Here is a 23,968-nt window from a genome sequence, read left to right as displayed (position 1 = left end):
TAAGAAGGCACCTGAAATCCCATCACCAAGCCCAGTGGGAGCAAAACTTGTGTATACTGTGAACGCCTACTGTACCTCTAGCCATCATATACTAAGTTCTTTACTATCAGTTCAACCCATGTGAGCTCATGTTTGCGGCCTAAACAGCCCGCCACCAACTTGTGTATACTGTGAACGCCTACTGTACCTCTAGCCATCAAATACTACGTTCTTTGCTGTCAGTTCAACCCTTGTGAGCTCATGTTTGTGGCCTAAACAGCCCGCCACCAACTTGTGTATACAGTGAACGCCTACTTACCTCGAGCAATCATATACTACGCTCTTTGCTGTCAGTTCAACCCATGTGAGCTCATGTTTGCGGCCTAAACTGCCCGCTACCAACTTGTGTATACTGTGAATGCCTACTGTACCTCTAGCCATCATATACTATGTTCTTTGCTGTCAGTTCAACCCATGTGAGCTAATTTTTGCGGCCTATAGAGGCCTCCCCCTACTTGTGTATACTGTGAACGTCTATTGTACCTCTAGCCATCATATACTACGTTCTTTGCTGTCAGTTCAAACCATGTGAGCTAATTTTTGGAGCCTATCTGAGTATACTTTTACAAGTGTATTTGTGTCCTGCAACAATATTGCCTCTTTTGCTGAGTGAAGTCTGATACACACAGTGCCAAACTCACTGGCCAATTTTTTGAACAACTGGTGTGATAAACCAGTGGCCCCCCCAATACCACATATTGAAGTGGGGTGTTATCTGAGTATACTTTCATAAATGTATTTGTGTCCTGCAACAATATTGCCTATTTTGCTGAGTGAAGTCTGCTACACACAGTGCCAATGCCAAACTCACTGGGCAATTTTTTGAACAACTGGTGTAATAAACCAGTGGCCCCCCAATACCACATATTGAAGTGGGGTGTTATCTGAGTATACTTTTACAAGTGTATTTGTGTCCTGCAACAATATTGCCTCTTTTACTGAGTAAAGTCTGATACACATAGTGCCAAACTCACTGGCCAATTTTTTGAACAACTGGTGTGATAGACCAGTGGCCCCCCCAATAGCACATATTGAAGCGGGGTGTTATTTAACAGTATACTTTTCTAAGATTGTATTTTAGTCCTGCAAAAATTTGGCCTCTTTGCTGTGTTAACTGTGCTACACACATTGACAACAGATACTGGCCAATTATTTGTAGAACTGGTGTGATAAACCTGTGGCCCCCCAATACCACAGATTGAAGCAGGGTGTTATTTACACAGACACATGGTCTAGCAAACCTGGGCAGGGAAGGTATATCACTTTTACTGCCCACTGGGTGAACCTTCTGACGGCCGTTAAGCATGCAACCCGTGGCACCCGTGTAGATTTAGCTGTACCGCCACGGATTGCAAGGAGGCCTGCCTCTTCTTCTCCTCCTCCTCCATCCTCCCTCTCCTCCTCAGCTTACTCCTCCTCTTCCGCTGCTACCGTCTCTTCTCCTGCGCCACCAGAGATCCCCAGAACCTATTCCACATGCCAGGTGAGACTTTGCCATGCTGTGCTGTGTCTGTTGTGCCTGGAAGCCAAGAGCCACACTGGTCCTGCACTTCTTTCAGCTTTGCATTCACAGGCAGATCAGTGGCTGACACCGCTGAATTTGTCAGTTGGTAAAGTGGTGTGCGACAACGGTGCCAATCTGCTGAGCGTGCTGAAACAGGGCAAAATAACACACGTGCCATGCATGGCACACGTCCTGAACTTGGTGGTGCAGCGATTGCCAAATACCCTGGGGTCCAGGATGTCTTTCGGCAGGCCAGGAAAATCACGGGCCATTTCCAAAGATCTTACACAGCCATGGCTCGCCTTGCTGAGATTCAGCGGCGACACAACCTGCCCCTCAGGCGTCTTATTTGTGACTACTCGACGCGATGGAACTCAACGTTGCATATGCTCGATAGGCTGTTCCAGCAGAAACATGCAGTTGATGACTACCTGTTCAAACTCGGCAGCAGGACAGGTTCTGGGAAGCTTGGGGTTTTTTTACCTCGCCAGTGGCTGCTCATGCGGGACGCATGCAGACTTCTGCTGCCATTCGATGAGATCACCAAACTGGTCACTCACGGCCAGGGCGCCATCAGTGACATCGTACTTTACACCTTCTTTCTGGAGAGTGCATTGCGTTGTGTCATTGATCAAGCCATCGAGGAGCAGGAAGATCAGGAAGTCGCAATGTTGAATGAATTCCCAGGGGGTGCTACTCCATCTGAGACAAATCAACAGAAGGAGGACAGGCTGACACTTATGGTTCTGTGTACTGTGAACGCCTACCGTTTCTCTAGCCATCAAAAACTATGTTCTTTGCTGTCAGTTCAAACCATGTGAGCTAATTTTTGGAGCCTATACAGGCTGACACTTCTGTATACTGTGTGAATGCCTAATGTACCTTCAGCCACAGAATACTACGTACTTAGCTGTCAGGTAAACCCATGTGGGCTAATGTTTGGGGCCTGGGAAGGGCTACACTTACTTCTGTATCCTGTGAATGCCGAATGTACCTTCAGCCACAGAATACAATGTTCTTAGCTGTCAGGTAAACGCATGTGGGCTAATTTTTGGGGCCTGGAATGTCCGACACTTACTTCTTTATCCTGTGAATGCCTCATTTTTCAGACTGGAAATGAAAAACAATGGGTCTGTAAAGGTTCCACCAAATTGTGGAATGGATGCGGACCCATTTTTCAGATGTGTGAATGGACCCTATATGTATTAGACAATGTATTTACTGGCTGCTGTCAGTTCTGGCTGATTTATGAAAAACATATATATTTTTTTTGCTGTAAAAAAAAAAAAAAAATTATGTAGGGCAACTTTTTCAATTGCAATACTTCTGTTATGACATTATCCATGTGCTGGGACTATTTGTGCACAGCTAGTACGTCTTTTGTGGCTGCAAATATGACATAAAGGTTTTTAAAGTTCGCCTCCCATTAAAGTCAATGGGGCCCGTTGCGAACTCGCGGTTCGCGGACTTTTGAGAAAATTTGCGGCTGGCGTTCGCGATCCGCCCCGGTCGATGTTCGTCCATCAGTATTGATGGCACTGACCATACACGAACATAATCGTATATGGTCAATGATGTATCTGCCAATTGTGCTCAGGCCAAATCTTCCCTACTGAACAACCTGGAATTTTTAGCACTTAGAAAAAGATATTCTAACTAGAACATTTCTGACATTAAGGAGAATTAAGGAGAAAATAACCATGTGAAGATATCTCTAGTATTAATTAATCAGTTCCATTGTTTGTTCAGCACATTGAAATATACAGTATTTCTCAAAACATTTTATTGAAATAAGGCACATTACAAAAAACAAGAACATAGCAGGTGTATATAAGGTATAGAAAATAAAGCCTTGAAACCTTTTAAACTTAAGGCATGGCATACAATTAAGATAGTAAGAAGAAAAAATACAATATCAATACGGAAATATCCCAACTGCATACAAGAAAAAAAGAAGATAAGGAAGGACATGCGGGGATATGAGGAAGCCAAGTGTGAAGGGTATGACCCTGTCACGTGTCCCCTTCGTCAGCGGGAACCGGGTTAGGAACGCTAAGTCTAAGCTTTGGTGGGGTTACTCAGTCCCCAGTACCCCCCACGGGGAGCTTGCTGTACCAGGGAATAGGGAGCCCCCACCAAAAATGTGTAAGTCCCGGCGAAGGCGTTTCGTATGGAGGACACTGGTATATGCTGTCGGTGGGGAGGGAAAGACAACCATCCGGCAGTCAGGAGTTCTAGACAGGGGAGCAGTGGTATGGGGGGGGGATGGTATATGGGGGAGGGGAGTGATGACTAAAAGGGCAAACCACATGAGGGTAGTGAGGGAGGGGAAGAAAAGGGCCTGTGGTAGAAAAGGGGGAAGAGGGAAAGAGAAAGCAAGGAGAAGTGAGGCATGGAGGCCCGAAGGTTCCTGTAGGAGTATGCAGGTGACTTTGAGTTGCCACTGTGTGGAAGGCATACGGAGGAAGGGAGTGCATCGGTGATTAAGAGCTCAGATTCTGGAAATCGGGCAACATCCTGAAATTTATCCAGGGAGCCCAAGTCATGTAGTATTTGTGGTGGGAGTCCCTGGCTTGTGCGACAATATCTTCCATCTCAGCCACTCGCTGGATCCGCCGCATCCACTCTGCAACGGTAGGGGGAGAAGTGGATAGCCAATGGCAGGGCACACACATTCTGGCCGCATTAATCAGGTGTAACGTGAGGGATTTCTTGTAACTGGCAAAAGATAAAGACGTATGGTGTAGGAGGTATTGCGCCGGAGTGAAGTCAAGCGTGTAAGTAGTGATGCGAGGGATTAAGGCCTGAACCTCCTGCCATGATGGGACATTACCACCAAATGTGTAGTAAAGACCCCTGATGTTTCCCACATCTCCAACATAAGGGGGAATTTGTTGATGAAAACTTGTGCAGTAATTCTGGAGTCCTGTACCATCTTGAGTATAGCTTAAACCCTGTTTACTGTGCTAGTACATTTATGGATACCTTATGGGTGTGGTAATAAATGTTGGCCCAGTCATCACTCGAGAGGTCCAGACCCAACTCCCCCATCCAGCATGTCCGAAGAGTTTCTGAAGGTGCATGGGAGACAGGGAATAGCATGAAGTACAGAATTTAAATCAAGTGGCGATGGGGACTAGGGGCATCGCAAAGCCTTTCAAAGGATGATAGTGGATGGGTCCAGTCAGCCAATGGCTGGGTATGAGTCAAAAAGTGCCGTATTTGAAAGAAGCAGTACTGGGGAATGGACGCTGTCGGGAACTTGAGAAGGAGGTCCCGATGCGAGAGTAAACGAGATCCGGCGAAGAAGTGGTGGGCTCTATAGGGGATTGCCGAAGAGGGTCCCTCTGATGGCACAAATGGGAGGCCTGGGGGGAATTCTGGGTTGGAGTGTAAGGGTGTGAGAGGGCTGCGTTTCTGAGAGAGATCTAGCTGCTTACAGATCGTACGGAATATCCAGACCGTAGCTCCCGTCAGGGGGTGTGATAGTATGAAACGTGGCGTCGAGGAAGGAGCCGTCCATGGAAGGTGATGAGCAGGAAAAGTAGAGATAGCACTTTCTAAGTTCACCCAGTCCTTGGATTCCGCATGTGCATGCCAATCGACTATCCTGGAAAGGTGACATGCCCAATGGTGCTTGAGCAGGTGAGGTAAGCCCAGACCACCTTCCGTTTTGGGACGGGTAAGTGTATCCCAGCCGATCCTAGGTTTCTTGGAATTCCAGATGAATTACGTACACATACGCTGATATGCTTTGAAGAAGGCTGGGGGAACATGGATTGGGATGGCTTGAAGAATATATAGTAGACGGGGGAGAATGTTCATCTTCACTATTGCAACTCTGCCAAACCAAGAGAAGGGTCCATGGGACCAGGATCGTAAATCCGTCCGAACCGTGTTTAAGATCGCCAGATGGTTCTTAGTATATACTGTAGGTCCGAACGAGTGCTCGGCAGTTGAACACCCAGGTAAGTAATAGCCTGAGAATCCCATTGGAAGGGGAAGTTGGTCTGACAGAGTTGCAAGAGCGAGGAGAGAAGGGACACATTGAGGGCTCGCGACTTAGAATAATTGATTTTCAGATTTGACAAGTCTTGGAAAGTTTTGAGGACCGAAAGAAGGTTAGGTACAGTGATTAGGGGGTCAGTGAGGAAAAGCAGGACTTTGTCAGCATAGGCAGCTAATTTATAAGTTTTGCCCTTCAAGGAGATCCCTTTGATGTCTGTGTCACTTTGAATTTGATGCAGTAAAGGCTCTAGCGTGAGGATGTAAATAAGGGGGGACAGGGGGCAACCCTGCCTCATGCCGTTCGACACGGAGAAGGCATCCAATATGGATCCATTGACCCGGACCCTGGCTGTGGGAGTAGAATATAGGATCGAGATGCACTGAAGAAAGCGATCCGATATTTCCAGGGCTATGAGCGCCTCCGTCATAAAATCCCAAGCCACTCTATCAAACGCCTTCTCCGCGTCTAGAGACAGAAAGAAGCCAGGGGTGCGGGACGTAGTAAGCCAGTGGTGGATGGATCACCTTGGTGGTGTTGTCCCTCACCTCCCGGCCAGGGACAAAGCCGACCTGGTCAAGAGAAACTACCTCGGGGATAGAAGGAAGTAGGCGATTAGCCAGCACCTTCGCGTACAGTTTAATATCCACGTTGAGCAGGGATCTAGGGCGATAATTTGGGACCAAGGCAGCGTCCTTACCCGGTTTGGGAAGCACCGTGATATGGGCCTCCAAGAGGTCCGGACCTAGGGAAGGAGCGTCAGGAAGGGCATTAAATGTGTTCACAATATGCGGCAATAGTGTATCCGTAAAGGCTTTGTAATAACCCACCGGAAGGCCGTCGGGACCCGGGGATTTACCTGGTTTTGATTGTTTGATAGCCACCTGAATTTCTGTGGCCGTAATGGGTCTGTTCAAATCTCAGATGGTTTCTTCCGAAAGTGGGGGAGGGGAGTATTTTTCCAAGAACTGTCTAATCCGGGGCAGTCTGGTTTGTTGAAGCTCTGGGGAATCCGCCCGCGGCATATTATACAATTCCGAATAATAGCTGACGAATTGTGCGGCTATATCCGGGGTGGAGACGAGCGACTTCCCAGAGGAGTCCAGAATTGAATGAATAGTATTGTCTGACCTCTTCTTTTGAAGAGCCCTTGCCAGCAATCTACCAGATTTATTGGCATGTTCGTAGAAAAAGCCGTGGGAAAGTGCGAATCTGCGGCGGACAGACTGCCCCAGGGTCTCAAGCAATTCCTGAAGAGCCAAAGTAAGGTCATTGAGGGTTCTAGAAGCCAGGGATCATTTGTGGGAGCGTTCTAGGGTGCTAATTTTCAATAAAAGGGCCTCCACATGCGCTGCGCTTTCCCTTTTACGCTTGGAAGCTAACGCTATGAACTCTCTGCGGATCACGCATTTATGGGCCGCCCAAAGTGTGATAGGGTCAGTGTCGGGGGAAGCGTTTTCCAAAAAATAGTGAGTAAGGCGATCGGTAAGAGCTGAGATGCACATCGAATCAGAGAGAAGGGCGCTATCCATACGCCAGGTGTGAGACGTGTGCGAATGCGCCGGAAAGGAAAGAGTCACGCTGACTGGGTGGTGATCCGACAGGAACATCGGCTCTATAGCTGCAGAGGAGAGTACTGATAACAAGTCTTGGGAAATGTAAAGGTAATCAATACGTGAGTACCTGTCATGGGGGGGCGAATAGAAAGAGTAGTCCTTGGTGTCTGGGTGAAGAGTACGCCATGAGTCGTGCAAGAGAAGATCCCTCAAAAGGGTCTTGATAGATCGCAAAGGAGCATACCTTAGGGAGGACGAGCCCTCCGACGTGTCCAGCAGCGGGGACAGGGCTACGTTAAAATCTCGCCCCAGGATAAGCTGCCCGGTAAAGAAATCCGTCAGTTGTTGGAGAGTGGACCGAAAAAAGGGGACCAGTTTCTTATTAGGAGCATAAATGTTGGCCAGCGTAAGGGCACGACCGTGAAACGTGCTCTTAAGGAAAAGGAAGGACCCTTGTTCATCAGCCAGGGACTCCGACACCACAAACGGGCAATGGTTAGACAGTAGAATAGACACACCCTTGGACTTAGAGTCCTTTGAGGTGGCGTGGTATGCAGTAGGATATAGTTTTGATTGGAGCTTCTGAACGCTACCCTCTCGGAAGTGGGTCTCCTGCAGAAATATGATATCCGCCTTCGTTTTGTGAAGGGAGAGGAATAGCTTTGATCGTTTTTCAGGAACGTTCAGGCCCCTCGCGTTAAAAGAGTAGATCTTGAATGTAGTAGACAAATACACAATGGGCAAGGGTAGGTTGGAGTGGGATAAGGGAAGGAGGGGAGGGAAAGCAGGGGGGGAAACCGGGAGTGTAAGGAGGGAAAGGAAAAGGTAGGGAGGCACGGAGGTGCACCACCACTGGACCCGGCCAGCCGAAGCTGGAACTGGTGGTATGGAGTGTAGTCGAGTGGGTAGTGGCCTATATGGTGTGTAAAAGACGTGCGATTAGTCAAGACTGAAGGGACCACTAGGGGGGGGTTGGAGTAGGTCTAACCGGAAGAGGAGATGAGATCTAGTCACTCAATAATGGAACCCGGCCACGAGCCAAAAGACCGGAGCAAAAACATGTGGAGACAAAGTATTGAAAAATTTCAAGGATGTGGGGTCCGTAAAGGGAAGGATGTAAGCCCGCCTGTGAGGGCGAAACGATAATGGAAGTCAAGGCCTATAGGCGCGGATGCGCCAACTAGGCGCCCGGGGGTTGCAGCCTATCAAGCAAAAAGCCTCGGTCCTAGCTGGAGGGAGCCGTCCACCAGAATGAGGGGTACGCGATAGAGGCATATCGCTGCCGCCCCTACATGTTGCAAGCAAGGGCCCTAAAGGGGGAGTCCTCACCCTAAAGTACAGTGGAGTCCGAAACGGGAGGCCATGGCCGCTTCGCAGTGCAAACTAGGGTGGAGCGTGTCATATGGTCTTGAGTCGTGTGGTTACCTCGCACATAAGCATACAATCATACAATCCACATCAGAGTGATAAGACAGTTCTACCTCTTCATATAAGCATAGATAAAGATAACTAAGAAACATTCTATAACTGCCACATGATGAAAGCCGTCACCCGGAAGATGTTATCCCAAAGGTATAAGTGTGCCGCTGTGACGTTCCCCTGTCCGCCGAGGCCCAGTCGCTCAGCGGGATGCCCTGCCTGATCCCCATAATGGGGAAAAGAACCAAAAACAGGTGATCCCTCCGAACGAACAGACTCAACGGGCAGAGCTTGCAGAGCTTGCACGGTTGACCATTGCTCAATAGTCCAAGGGTTCAAGTATAAGGGAGTCCCTCCAAGGGAACGGTAGGCGCAAATGCCATCACAAGAGTGAGTGCACGAGCGTCTAGCGAAAGTAAGCAATCTGGTCACCTTAAAGGCTATCCCGGAGCGGTAACAAATACGATCCTCCCCATTTTCTCAACAACCCATACCACCCCCTTCAGCCCTGCGAATGCATGAGTGTATGAAAATGCGGGATGCCTCTGTCTGCCTCCCCGGCGCCTACGGCAGCCCCGGCCGGGGTACCCCCAGAAATCGGGGACCCCCAATCGGAGCCCCCCCAGGCAATCAGAGACCAGAGAGGGGTGCATAACAGTTCCAGTAGACATAAGCATTTAAGTCAGTAAGGCCTCTCAAAGCCCATGGAGCAGCAGACATCAGGAAACAAATAAGAAAGGTGGTGAAGGCTAGTGAGTTCCTCGCATTCGTGTTGTAGATGTCCAAGTCGGAGCCATAGCAGAAGAGGAAGGGGGGTAAGAAAATGTGGGTGTAGGGGACAGGACTGTCAATATCTTCAGAGCTGGGCTCTGTGTATAAGCCTAGAGTATATTACCAATCCTGACGCCATGGGATGGGTTGGAGAGCAGATCCAGTCCAGGATGCCGTTGCAGACACAGGGATCCATGATAGCACCCTCTCAGAGCCTATGGGCACAACTAGGGAGAATAGAGCATCAATAAGGCAACATGAGCAGTTCAGTCAGTACATGGGACACATGTGGCAAATGGTAAACAAAACCAGCAACTCAGCGATGAACATCAAAGTCTCGGATGGCAGTTTCTTGGTGGGCTGTAACGTTTTCCACCTCTTGAACCCGGCCTGTGAGAGTCTGTATGTCCCCCCTCAGCTCAGAGATGGCCGCCCCCAGGGTGTTTTTAATGTCCGCGGCAATAAACTTGAGGTCCTCCATACACAACTGTCTGGGGGATGCCGGGGGATGGGGGTCCGGCTCGGGGTCCCCCGAGGTAAAAGTCGCATAGGACAGCACGGATGGCGAGGGATGAGTGGCGGACGTAGAGGAGAGGCCCGTCGGCGCCATATTGGCAGCCTGGGATAGGAATAGCCCCGGGATGCTGGAGCTGATTTTGCCGGCCGTGTCCCTCGGGGAACGAGAGCGGGTAGCGGAGGACGCTCTCGTGGAGGAAGCCATCCTTACTGGGATCTTGCGAGAGTGGATGTCTCCGTTTGTAGCTGGTGTATGGCTCGTGGCGGCGGGAGCTCCTCTCTCAGGCAGCCATCTTCCAGCATCGCCAGACCACGCCTCCCCAGCACATTGAAATATAAATTTACCTTCTGAAAGAGCTGTACGTAATTCTGTTAGTTTCCTTTTTGCAACTTCAGATTTGTTTCTTTCAGGAATGAGGATGAGATGGGAGGACAGACGGTCCAAGGATTTCTGTGTCCTCAGGATTCTCTGTTTCACTTCTTCACTGATATCATCCATATCGTCCAACAAGACCACCACATTCTCCTTGCCTACAGGAACAAAGGACAGGACAGGAACAAAGCACAGGCGGATGTTATCCATGGTGCTGAAATTTCAGTGCTGAACCCTACAAAGCATGTCCAATAATATCCTGGATCTCATACCTATCACTATTTGTTTCCTAGAACTAACGCTAAGCTCTATCCCTCACCAGAATCAGTGCTATGTAATCAAATTTAAAACAGCGCTAGCATAAAATACAAATCAACATTCATAAAGTGGAGTATATGGTGTGAATAAATAATTTAAATCACATAAGTATATAAATAACAAGTCCTTTCATTAAGTGATCAAGTTCCAAAGTGCTCCAGTGCAGAAAAAACTATATAAAGTGCTCCAGGTGACGGTGACCCCTCTCGGTTCCCCACTCACCGCAACAGCAGAAAGATATAGCTTGAAATCAAATGGGATATTGCACCAAGCCTTCTCCTATGGAATGTCACATGGTATCAAGTATTTCCTTAGATAAAACAGGTCCGAGTCTCCTAACAAATTTTCTGGTCTTTGGATTCAGGCAGAGTTCCTGCAGGTATTTTAGGTCTGATCTAGTGTATTAGTATCAAGGCCTTCCTGTTGGCAGCCATTTGATACTAATACACTAGATCAGACCTAAAATACCTGCAGGAACTCTGCAATCAAATCCAAGTGTTTCGGGGGGGGGGGGGTGAAGCCCCCCTGCCCCAAAGCATCCCTCCCCCCATGTTAAGGGCATGTGGCTCACTTGTTCCCATTTCCTGGCCTGCCAGGCTGCATGCACAGTTAAGGCTCTGGTGAGAATTTTAAGGGAAATCCCACGCCAAAATTAAAAAAAAATAAACCTTGTGGGGTCCCCTCAAAATCCATACCAGACCCATATCTGAGCATGCAGCCTAACCCACCCATATTGATGGCAACAAGGGTCTCTTCCCTACAACCCTGGCCCGGGGTTGTGGGGGGTTAACCATTAGAATATGTAAGCTCCCTTTAACAACATAGGGACAAGTTGTTTTGGGGGGGCTTAGTATGGATTGGGGGAGGGCTGTTTTTTTATTTGCCAGCAATTTTATTTACATTCAGCTGTCAGCAGTGGACAGCTGATGAGTCATTGGTTGCTTCCTGGCGTGCTCCTTAAAGCGGTTCTAAACCCCTCTTTAAATGAATATCTCCTAAACGTGTACCATTTAGGAGATATTTACCCTGCCTGCAGCCAGTGACATACCTTGCCGAAACTTCAGAGTTTTGTGTCTCCGCATACTCCGACACATATCCTGCCAACTCCACTCTGGGAACGCACACTGCTCGCTCTGCGCTCTGGGACCCGTCCCGCGTCACACCCGGGGGCGGAGTGAACTCTACTCCGTGAGTACCTCTGACGTGGGACGGGTCCCGGAGCGCAGAGTGAGCAGCGTACATTCCGGAACCTGGAAGTGGAGGCGGCAGGATGTGTGTTGGAGTAGGTGGAGACCCCTGTGGTGACATTTGGGGGGGATGGATCCTGAGCCAGGGGTAATTGGTACAGGGGGGTGACACTTACAGTGGCGTAGCATGGGGGGTGCAGGGGGGGCCGGCCGCACCGGGCGCAACATCTGGGGGGGCGCATTCGCAGTGTCACTCTGTCTGTCTGACTCTGACATACACAGTTCACACACTGTCTGCAGCTGCCTCCATCTTTAGGCTGGGAGATGTCCAGTGTGGCCGCCCTATGGCTGAAAATGGCAGGTCGGGGCGAGGGCTGCTCCCTCTCCTCACTGCTCAGTCAGTTTAGCAGCGAGTGAGTCAGCAGCCTGGCGCTGTCTCAGAGTGTTTTTTTTTTAAATTACCTAATTAGAGCCAGAGGCTCTAATAGGCTTCAAAAAAGGGTGGACCCGGGGCGCAGAGCACCCATTGTGTGACAATAGCAAATGAAAATTCGCTATTGTCACACAGATCCTTCTCCTGGCCAATTAGGAAGCGGGTCCGCTGGTCTGTCTGCATTGAAAGGGGGAACGCTGGTCTCTCTGCATTGAATGGGGGCACGCTGGTCTCTCTGCATTGAAAGGGGGCACGCTGGTCTCTCTGCATTGAATGGGGGCACGCTGGTCTCTCTGCATTGAAAGGGGGCACGCTGGTCTCTCTGCATTGAAAGGGGGCACGCTGGTCTCTCTGCATTGAAAGGGGGCACGCTGGTATCTCTGCATTGAATGGGGGAACGCTGGTCTCTCTGCATTGAATGGGGGCACGCTGGTCTCTCTGCATTGAAAGGGGGCACGCTGGTCTCTCTGCATTGAATGGGGGCACGCTGGTCTCTCTGCATTGAAAGGGGGCACGCTGGTCTCTCTGCATTGAATGGGGGCACGCTGGTCTCTCTGCATTGAAAGGGGGCACGCTGGTATCTCTGCATTGAAAGGGGGCACGCTGGTCATTCAAACTTGTATTTAGATGCATTTTACTTTAATTACATCAGTACAGTAAAACCTTGGATTGCGAGCATAATTCGTTCCGGAAGCATGCTTGTAATCCAAAGCACTCTTATATCAAAGCAAATTTCCCCATAAGAAATAATGGAAACTCAGATGATTCGTTCCACAACCATTTATTCATAAGTCCTTCAGTTTATAGTCCATATAAAAAGATTATAGCATTGCGATAGGTTATATAACCATAAAATGTCCATCCACAAATAGCCACTTCCACAAGGGGATTAGAAGCAAAATCCAGTAGGAGCTACAGAGTATCAAAGAGAAGAAAGGCGCCTCTAAGTGTAGCAATATGGTTCCATTTAATGAAGGTACAACATTTAGCAACTCACATGGTTGGTGAATAAAACAGGCACATCTAAGTATGCAGGCATCCGGGGTAAAGCTGTCCACATGGACTATCTTCTGCACCGCCGGCTGCCAGTCTGTAATCCTGACCGGGAAGACCACCCTGCAGTAAAGGGATCTAAAAGTGAGGGGCAGCATGGAAGGGATGACGTAGATGGCGGTGCAGAGGATGGTCTATGTGGACAGCTTTAGCCTGGATGCCTGCATACTTAGATGTGCCTGTTCCAATCATCAACCATGTGAGTTGCTAAATGTTGTACCTTCATTAAATGTAACCATATTGCTACACTTAGAGGCGCCTCTCTTCTCTTTTATACTCAGCTGTGACTTGAAGCTACTTGTATATCAAGACATCGCTTGTAAACCAAGTCAAAATTTATTTGAAAATTTTGCTTGTCTTGCAAAGCGCTCTTAAACCAAGTTACTCTCAAACCAAGGTTTTACTGTATTTTCATAACAAACAATACATGTGCTAATCTAGTGGAAGAGACTCGAATGCTAAAATCCCGCGGGTTAGGGGGCGCAAATTACTTGCCTTGCCCCGGGTGCTGACAACCCACGCTACGCCACTGGACACTTGAGCAGGCATATAGTGGCACAAGGCACAGCACGGCTTGGTAAGTGCAGATCACGGATTCCCAAGTAACCAGATTCCCCAGTAACCAGATTCCCATATATCAAGGGTCAATTTATATGGTGTTTTTTATGTCCTGCAATTGACTATAAGTCATTGGCTATTAGTTAAGGCATTGGAAGCAATTGGAAGTAATGAAGACAGCGGGTTGGTCTAGATACGGGTTGGTCCTGCCCATCGCCCACAGGAAAGGGGAGGGACCTGTCTAAGTGATGTCAGTATATATTTGGGCCTGCTGTAAGTAAGACCAGTTCTGATGAAGGGAGCTTGACTCCCGAAACGCATTAGCGGTCCTATTTACAGGGACATGTTCCATTCCACATGTGGTAAATTCTTGAAATGCAATTTTATTCTTCATGTCTGTGAGTATGTTTTTGGCATTTTATTAAAACATTTTCAAGGATTTCACGGGTAATACACTAGGTGTTTGCGCCTCCTTTCTTTCTTTCATGTGCCTATGTTTGGAGTTCCCTACCTGAGGAGAGCGGCATGCCTGTCATCCCCATCAGAGTGAGCGCTTGGATGAATTGGTTGTTTACTGTCACTGTATAAATGACACTGGCAGGTAAGGGTGTTAACACCAGGGGTGATCAAGGGGTTAAGTGTGCTCCTAGGGAGTAATTTCTAACTGTGTGCGGGATGGATGTGCTCGAGGAAAAGAGAGAACTGTGTTTCAGCTTAGCTTAGCTGAAACACAAGATCTCTCTCTGCCTCTGTGACAGAAGAGCCGTCTGCCTTGTTTACATAAGCAGACCACCGTTCTGTCAGTCTTCAGTCTCCCTGATGATTGCGGGAGGCCGGCAGCGATCGTGGCCGTCGGTCCTGTGGACTGGCTAATCACAACGGGAGCGCAGCTCCGGCGGCGCGTGCGCGCTCCCTAGACCCTCAAAGAAAAATCATGTGTATATATATACATGATTTTGCGCTTAAGGGCCGCCCTGCCGCAGTATATGTACGGTGGGCGGTCCTTAAGTGGTAATAAAGGAAACAAAACAAAATTAGTAACATATTGAATCTATCTGAAACTGAACACATTTTTCCGTTCTGCACATACATGGAATAATCAGGGTAAAGCCAGGCCTCCTTATCTGAGTATGTGATAGAAAATACTCGGGGGAGACGTCTCACATTTTCGGAATGAGTAGTCAGCAGCTGCAGCCTCCATGATTTTCCCATGAATTTAGTTCCCTTTAAATAAGAATAATCTCTTACCCAGAACATTATTCAGATGATGCAGTTCACTGTCATATAAAGCTCCTTCTACATCGGTGACATTAATCCGTCCCTGGAGATTGGTGTGATAGAGAATGATGGCAGAACACGTTCCCACTTCCTTCTCCCATTCCCATCTGTTGCTGTTGGTGATGGGAAGATATTTCATTTCGAAGAGATCCGAACATTCCTTATTGACAAAGTACTTCAACCATGAGAAGTTTCTCTCCGGTGCCCTGGTGGTGATCCCCACCACATTCTTCTTCCTGCTGAACAATAAATGTATTTTATTATCAGAGATAGACCAGAGAGCACAGAGCTGCTTATTGCTGGTCTAACTACTTTGACCACTTGCCTACCGGGCACTTTCACCCCCTTCCTGCCCAGGCCAATTTTCAGCTTTCAGTGCTTTTACACTTTGAATGACAATTGCGTGGTCATGCAGTGCTGTACCCTTATGATATTTTTATAATTTTCTTCACACAAATAGAGCTTTCTTTTGGTGGTATTTAATCACCGCTGTTTTTTTTTTTTTTGCTAAAAAAAACTAAAAAAGGCCTAAAATCTTGAAAAAAAAAAAAAAGTTTTTCTTAGTTTCTGTCAGCAAATTTTTTAAACAAGTAATTTCTCTCCTACACTGAGGCGGCACTGATGGGCACTGAAGGGGTGGCACGGATGAGGAGGCACTAATATGCTGCACTGATGGGCACGGATAGGCGCCACTGATAGGCAACACTTATGGGCAATGATAGGTGGCATTGATGGGCAGCACTGATGGGTGGCACTGATGGGCAGGCACTGAAAGGAAGCACTGAATGGCATAACTGATGGGCACAGATTGGTCTCACTGATGGGCACAGATTGGCCTCATGGATGGCCACATACTGGTGTCACTGATGGGCACAGAGTGGCATCACTATGAGATATGGGAAATGAATATCGTCACTGACACACACACACTGATTACTTTTAAACATTTTTCCCATGAGGGAATGCCACTTATCATCTCTCCTCACCTCACACTCTGTCAGTGCGTGAGAGGAAAAGCCGATAAACATGTCCCAGGATTCGCAGCTAAACTGGACGCCGCCATATGACGTCATCCCAGAATGAGAGCCGCATCACTCCGTCATCATTTGATGGCGGGCGGACGGCAAGTATTATTATCATTATTATTATTTGTATTATTATAATACAGGATTTATATGGCGCCAACAGTTTATGCGGTGCTTTTCAATAAAAAGGGGGACAGCACAAATTACAATACAGTTCAATACATAAGGAATAGGGGGAGGTGGTACAAAAGGTAGTGGCTGTGGGGGATGATCTGATGGAGGGGACTAAAGTACAAATCTTAGGTGGAGGTGGGGTAGGCTTCCCTGAATAAGTGTGTTTTCAAGGATCGCTTAAAGGCAGACAGGGTAGGAGAGAAGTCCTGGAGGTGAGCGTGGGAGGAGGTAACAAGGGAGCTAGAGAGCAGGAGGTCCTGGGAGGAACGGAGAGGACGATTTGGGTGATATCTGCAGATTAGGTTGGTGTTGTAGCTGAGGGTGATGTTGTGTACGACCTCGTATGTTGTGGTTAGTATTTTTGAATTTTATACAATGGGGTAGGGGAAGCCAGTGAAGAGATTGGCAGAGAGGGGAAGCAGTTATGGATCGGTTAGTAGGGTGTATTAATCAGGCAGCAGCATTCATGGTAGATTGAAGGGAGGATAGCCTGTGTAAAGGAAGGTCAGTGAGGAGAGAGTTGCAGTTGTCAAGGCGGGAAATAACCAAGGAGTGAATACATTTTGTGGTGTCGTTAGTTAGGAAGGGGCGAATTCTGGAGATATTACGGAGGTTAAGGTGGCAAGATTTAGCCAGTGATTGGATGTGAGAGGTCAGAGTCTAGGATTACACCCAGTACCCTGGCATGTGTGGAAGGACCAATGGTTGTGCCATTGATCCCAATGGTAAAGTTGTGTGGCGGGAATCTGGGAGGATGAAATATTACAAACTCAGTCTTAGAAAGGTTGATTGGATCACCGAGAATGTTGATCGGAATGATCTAACTGTTGTACACTTTTCTGATGTGTATTTTGTTCAATAAAGCTTTTTTGGAAAAAAAAAAAAAAAAGAAAGGTTGAATTTGAAGTGGTGTGACATACTGATATGTTTGTGATGCGTAAGGAGATTGAGGCGGTGAGTTGAGAAGTTAAGAGATAGATCTGGGTGTCATCAGCATAAAGGTGATAACTGAAGCCATGGGAGGTTATCAACTGGCCCAGGGAAGAGGTATAGAGAGGGAATAGGAAGGGCCCTAGGACAGAGCCTTGAGGTACCCCAACAGAAAGTGGAAGAGGAGCGGAGGAGATGTTGTTGTATGTGATGCTGAAAGATGCGCTGAGATAGGTAGGAGGAGAACCAGGAAAGAGTAGAGTCGCTGAGGCCAAGGGAGTGGAGTTTATTGTGGAGTGGGTGGTCAACTGTGTCGAAGGCTGCAGAAAGGTCTAATAGTATGAGTATGGAGTACTGGTCATTGGTTTTAGCAGTTAGTAGGTCATTGGTGAGTTTTAGTAGGGCAGTTTATGTCGAATGTTGTGGACAGAAGCCGGATTGTAGGGGATCGAGACGGTTGTTGTCAGTGAGATAGCAAATCATACAGTTGTGGACAAGGAGTTCAAGAAGCTTGGAGGCAAATGGTAGCAGGGAAATTGGTCTTAGGTTTTCCAGACAGGTGGGGTCTAGTGAAGGTTTTTTAAGTATGGGGGTAACCAGTGCATGTTTGAGTGGCGAGGAAAAGGTGCCCGAACAGAGGAAGCTGTTGAAGATGTGTGTTAAAGAGTTTAGAATAGAGCAGGAGGGTGTTTGCAGTAGTTGTGAGGGGACAGGGTCCAGGGGACAGGTAGTGAGGTGGGCTACTTGGGAATCACTCTTTCCGCCTCAATATCATCTATGGTACACACTAACTACAAAAACCTCCACGCAAAACTGGAGAAGGAACTGTTACATTTAACCCGTCGTGAGATCTCATGGTTTGGCAAAATAGCGGCCATTAAAATGTTCATTATTCCCCAGCCAAGTCCTTGCCTTTCCCCAATCCTGCGGCCCGCATTTTGAAATTATCTATAAGCATAAATTCATATTTTTGGAATGGGAAAAGAGCAAGATGCGCTCATCGCACTCTCTCACTCCACAGCTCCCTAGGGGGCGCTGGTTTCCCAGACCTTTCCAACTACTATTGGGGGCGATGTTGGAACAAATCAGACACTGGTTCTCTGACAGCAACAGACCTGGATGGGTGGCCCTGGAGGCCTCCTTAATCCCTTAATTCCTTAAGCCCAAGAAGGGACCTACCCCTACTACTAGCGGATCATTGGCAACCTCTTGTTTTAAAGCCCATGCCTCCTACCATTCAGGCGTCACTATTGGCATGGAGAAGATTTTCCAAACTAGGGATACCCGACGACACCCCTCTATCGTCCCCAGTTAGCATCAATATATTCCGCCTCTTTATTCCTAACTTGAACACGCAAATTTTGCGCTCTTCAGGCCTATCTCACCTACGGGATCAAACAATCGGGTCCACTCGTTGATGGAATTGACGAACAGATACAACCTCACCTTCATGGCCCAATTTACCTGCCTACGAGTCTTACATTTCCTAAAATCCAACGCCATACTGCAATTCCATGTACATTGAGACCTAAAGGACATAATACTCCCCACTACCTCCCCAAAAAAAAGGCCACATTTCACACCTTTATCGCCTCTTATACACCAACATAGCTTCTAACAAATCTACCACCATGCTCAAGTGGGAATCCGACTTGGCCCAGACATTGAGCCTTGACGACTGTAAAAGGGCTATGCGTGCAATTGTCGTTGGGTCCAGCCACCGGGAAATCACGATAAAAATTGGGAACCGGTGGTATTACACCCCCTACAGATTAGCCAAAATGTCGCCTTCCTACTCGCCCATATGTTGGAGGGGATGTGATCACGTAGGAAACTTATATCACTCGCTCTGGTCATGCCCTCACCTAATAAGCCTGTGGAACCGGGTTTTCACACTTATCTCCTCATGCACAGGAATTATAACTAAACCTGAATCTTCTCTAGCCATCTTGCACTTAGGCATAGACAAATTTCCCTCATGGCACAGAACAGTGGTTTCACATATACTCTTGGCCACCCACCAACTAATCCTGCGGAGATGGAAATCCACGCTATCTCCGAACATATCTGAAATGGTACAGATAGTGAACGAGAACCACTCCTATGAACGATTGTTAGCGTTGGCTAACATGTCTATTACCAAATGTAATAAAGAATGGTCTATCTGGTTGAATGTCCGAAATCCTGATTATTAATGTATGTTGATCTCTCTTGGGGGGGGGGGGGGAGTGGAGAGGGGAGGGGTGGCAAAAAGGGAAATTGTTGGGGGAGATTGAGCCCATTGGAGCCCATTGGACACAGTGTGTTCCCAGTGGGGGTGTCCGGGGCGCAAGCTCCTCTGTTATAACTGACCCCACACTCCTGACCGCCTACCCTATACTCGTGGGCCCCTCCCAGCTCCACTCTGATACCTACCTAGCTTAATGTTTTTCCCAAATGTCTGCATGATATTTTATACCTGATATCACTGCTTTATGCATCTTCCGCTGGCTGCTATGCTGATACCCAGTTATGTTTTCTGTTTTGCTTTACTTGTTATACCACGGTTTTCTTGTACATTGAAATGTTTTCTGATAACCTGTACTGTTGAAAACCCAATAAAAGGTATTAAAAAAAAAAAATACCTGTGGTATTTAAAGTAAACCTATAAAATTAATATCAATAAACTATCTTAAATTGTCAGACAAATATATTTATGCCCCTTCATCCTGTGTCTTAGAATAAAAGGGAGATGAAGCCTCCATCAATCAAGCATAGCTCCCAACTGTCCTTGATTTTGAGGGAATGTCCCTGATTTGCAACAAAGTCCCTCCATTCCTCTTTCCTTCTCACATGTCCCTCATTGAGGTCTGATATATATATATACAGTAGTTGTATAAAAAAAATCACATTTATCTTTCAAAAAGTGATTCCCAGTGCTAATCCTTTCATCCAATTTCTAAATTGCTGCATTAGTAAATTCCAAAAGCCAATATAAAGGAATAGTAGTGGTAAAAAACAAAAAAGCACTTGTGGGTTTAACCACTTAAGCCCCAGAAGATTTTACCCCCTTCCTGACCAAGGCCTATTTTGCGGTTCGGCACTGCGTGAATTTAACGGACAATTGCGTGGTCATGCCATGCTGTACCTAAACGAATTTGACGTCCTTTTTTTCCCACAAACAGAGATTTCTTTTGGTGGTATTTGATCACCTGAGCGATTTTTTGATCATGCGCTATAAACAAAAAAAGAGCGTCAATTTTGCAAAAATAACAATATTTTTCACATTTTTTTATATGAAATTCCCCCAAAAAAATGTAAAAAATCGCAAAAAGCGTATTTTGATTGGTTTGCTCAAAAGTTATTGCGTTTACTAACAAAGGGAAAGATTTTTGTCATTTTTGGTGTTTTTTTTTTTTAACGAGTAATGGCAGCGATCTGAGATTTTTTTTTTGCTGGACTGTGACATTGTGGCGGACAGATCGGACCCTTGACTGACATTTTTGACACTTTTGGGGGTACCAGTGACATTACTACAGTAATCAGTGCTATATATATGCACTGTTACTGTAAAAATACACTGGCAGTGAAGGGTCAAATTGTATTGGAGAGGGAGGGGTTAATGTATGCCTGGTGCTTACTGACGTGTGTGGGGGGAGGTGACTGAGTGACACAGGGACAGATCGCATGTTCAGCTATGCTGAACCCTGCAATCTGTCACTGTCTGTCACTTAGGAGATCTCCACACTCGATTCCCCGACAATCGGGGAAGAGCAGCGGCGATCGCCACCTCTCCTCCCCTGGCCCGACTCCCGCTGTGACTGAATACAGCGGGAGCGAGCCTCCGGCGGCGCGCCGCCGAGAAGGGGGAGTGTCTGCCGACGTAGGTCTACGTTGTCAGACCTACAAGAGCCACTTTGCCACAGTAGAGCTCTAGTGAGCAGCGGCAAAGTGGTTAAAAAAGTATAAAATAGCTCATCTGTTAGGTGGTCTGCAGGAACACAGGGGTCCACGGCTGGTAACACTTAGAGGCACTCTGCTTTTTGTTTTTATTTCCACTTTCAGAGCTGACTTCTCTCTGCAGCTGAGCTGGCCCTGAGTGTCATCTATTTCAGCCATCAACTACACCAGACTGATGACTATACATGAACTGCATACCCCTTAATACTATATAGGTATGTGTGATGCGCCAACTCTTATCCTGCTCGTTCATGGGGAGGTCCCAAGATGGCAGGAAAGGGTCCTACTGCAGGTCAGTACTAAAGGGCCCTGCAATGAGAGTAAAGGGCCCCAGGATCAGTGAGAAGAGCCCCAGGTTTGAAGGGAAGGGCCCCGGCCAGGGGTCCGGGGGGCCCTTCATGGTTTCTTGCATCGGGGCCCTGAAGGTTCCAGTTATGCCACTGCCTCTGAGCAAAAACCGTGTGACATAAAAAATTGCAACATCCTCCAATTCATTCTCTAGGGCATGGGTGTCCAACCTTTTGGCTTCTCTGGGCCACATTGAGCGTAGAGAAATTTTCCTCGGGCCGCATATAAAAAATATATTATAGTTAAGGTATATAAGTAATAAAAACGCAGCCGCCCCCTTCCCACGCTTTCGTCACCCACCCCCCCCCCCCCAGCACTAATTTAACACAACTAGAGGGTGATCCCTTCCGAGGCAGCCTCTGCCTACAGTTAGTTGGAAGCCGCTGTGGCCGTGCCCCCCGACCCGACTTCCTTCTTCCCCAGTAAAAAATAAATAAAAATTTTAAGGGGACAATGGGCCGCAGGTTGGACATGCCTGCTCTAGGGCCTCTGCTTTAAAAAAATATATCATGTTTGGGAAATAAATATACAAATATAAATAAATGAATATATAAAATGTATCCTTTTGCACCAAAATATTTTATATGAAATTGTATATTAGGCTGCATTCACATGTCAGCGTTTGGATCGTGGGCAGAACCGCCGCGGTTCCGCCTGCGATCCGGAGATTATTGCAAATCGCGGGACGCCTAGCGTTGCCCGTTGATTTGCAATAGCCCCCCAAACGCCGAGCGATGTTGCCGCGATTTCCGCCTGCCGAATCGCGACAACATCGCGCAAACAAAATCGCGGGACGCAATACGCTCCAAAGAAGCTCTTGTACGTTAGGGGGGGCTATTGCAAATCAACGGGCAACGCTAGGCGTCCCGCGATTTGCAATAAATCTCCGGATCGCGGGCGGAACCGCGGCGGTTCTGCCCGCGATCCATACGCTCACATGTGAACGGAGCCTTATATAAAAGCATTATTCTTATTTAACTTATTTTCTCTTCTTTTGTTAGTTATTTTATTTATTTATTTATTTGCTTTATTTTTTACACTCGTTTGTCTTTGTGATTGCAATGCTGCTGTCTGCAATACAGGAAAAGCAATGAGGGGTTTAATTGGGATTTAACTCTGATTTCATCTAAAAAAAAAGAAAAAAGGAGTCAGCTGCCCCACCGACCCCCCCCCCCCCCCAGCCCTGCCCCCCCCCCCCTCTCCCCATGACAGGGTCTCTTTAATGGTCTATCCTCTTTCACAATGTAACAAGTCTTCATTATCAGTGGGGTTGGGATCACCTCTCTATTATTTATTTATTATTATTATTATTATTATTATTATTATTATTATTATTATTATTATTATTATTTATTTATTCTTTTTTTTTTATTATTATTTAGTAATTGAAATGAAAAACACACTGAGAATTAACAAATAGTGAGTGATCTCTCATCTTGGTGAATAAGCAGAAGCTGCCTCCACTTTGAATGGCCATTGAATCATGTGTGGGGAGGGGGGCGTACTCATTTTTGGATTTTGCCCTGTATACTTTTAGAAGATTGGAGTGAATGCAGGTTTATCTTGTTTTTAGTGTTCCAAAATCTGTACTGATACATCAGAGATATCACTTCTACCTTTTCTCCTCCCTTTCTATTTCCTGAGTAATCAGCTGTGGAAAATCCTCCGTTTCTGGAGCTGAGCCGTGTCCTGGGGAGGATTCAGAGAGGACTCAGCTCTGAATTCTATGTTATGCCTCGTACACACCATCAGATAATCCCACCACTTATCACATTTTGTTGCATGATGCTCGTATCCAAGTCAACAATGCGTAGTAAACGTATGATATTTTTCCTATGATTCTGGAAAAGCTTCCTGGTTGCGTAGCTAAGTATCGGAAAGTGAAAAACAAAAACAATGGCGGCCGGGCTTTTTCCCGGTTATTTTCGTGTTTCTGATCATGCTCGGTCTTTGTCTATCGATTTTTAGTGGACGCACACGGTACTGATTAAACAATTGTCATTTGCTAGGCTATCCTACGAGAAAAGTTTTTGTGTTTGTCCCTTCAGATTTTGTTGGACGAAATGTCGTGATCGGCTGTTGAAAGCCGTGTACTAGCGATCAAATTATCGTGCGATCAATTCTAAAGCATTTTTTTTTTTTTTTTGTACAATTATGAGATTGTGTGTACGAGGAATAACATCATTTACTAAAAGTAGAGAGTGTAAAATCTGCTGCAGCTGTGCATGGGAGCCAATCAGCTTCTATCTTCAGCTTGTTCAGTTACACTTTGACAATAAAAGCTGGAAGCTGATTGGTTTCTATGCATAGCTGCACCGGATTTTGCTTTCTCCAGTTTTAGTAATTCTCCCTCCAATGTAACAATCATTGAATCACTTCCGGGGAGAATCGCGTCTCTTTATACATTCAGCAATCTGCCGGAGCGTCTTTCCCGGGGAATGATCGGCATTAAATGTAACCAATCAGCACACAGCTGAAAGATTTACTAAGATTGAGGAATTCACAGGAGTGTCTATTTTCTTCTTTTCCAGGGGGGGGATC

General features: G+C 46.9%; 1 protein-coding gene across 1 annotated transcript in view; it reads right to left on the bottom strand.

The window, feature by feature from the left end:
* Positions 1 to 9,611: 9,611 nt before the first annotated feature.
* Positions 9,612 to 23,968, bottom strand: part of LOC309557600 (uncharacterized protein) — a gene marked incomplete at its 3' end in the record, with an annotated part of 67,399 nt that continues 53,042 nt past the window's right edge. The window contains exons 10-11 of the mRNA XM_082260393.1: positions 14,982 to 15,250; positions 9,612 to 10,342 (exon numbers count right to left, since the gene is read on the bottom strand). Coding sequence (XP_082116519.1) covers positions 9,612 to 10,342; positions 14,982 to 15,250 — 1,000 coding nt within the window. The remainder of the gene's footprint in view (positions 10,343 to 14,981; positions 15,251 to 23,968) is intronic.

Source organism: Pelophylax lessonae (genome assembly GCF_965119305.1).
Source record: "Pelophylax lessonae genome assembly, chromosome: 6".
NCBI classification, from domain to species: domain Eukaryota; kingdom Metazoa; phylum Chordata; class Amphibia; order Anura; family Ranidae; genus Pelophylax; species Pelophylax lessonae.
Note: the sequence above shows the minus strand (reverse complement) of the source record. Positions and strands in the feature narration are given on the sequence as shown.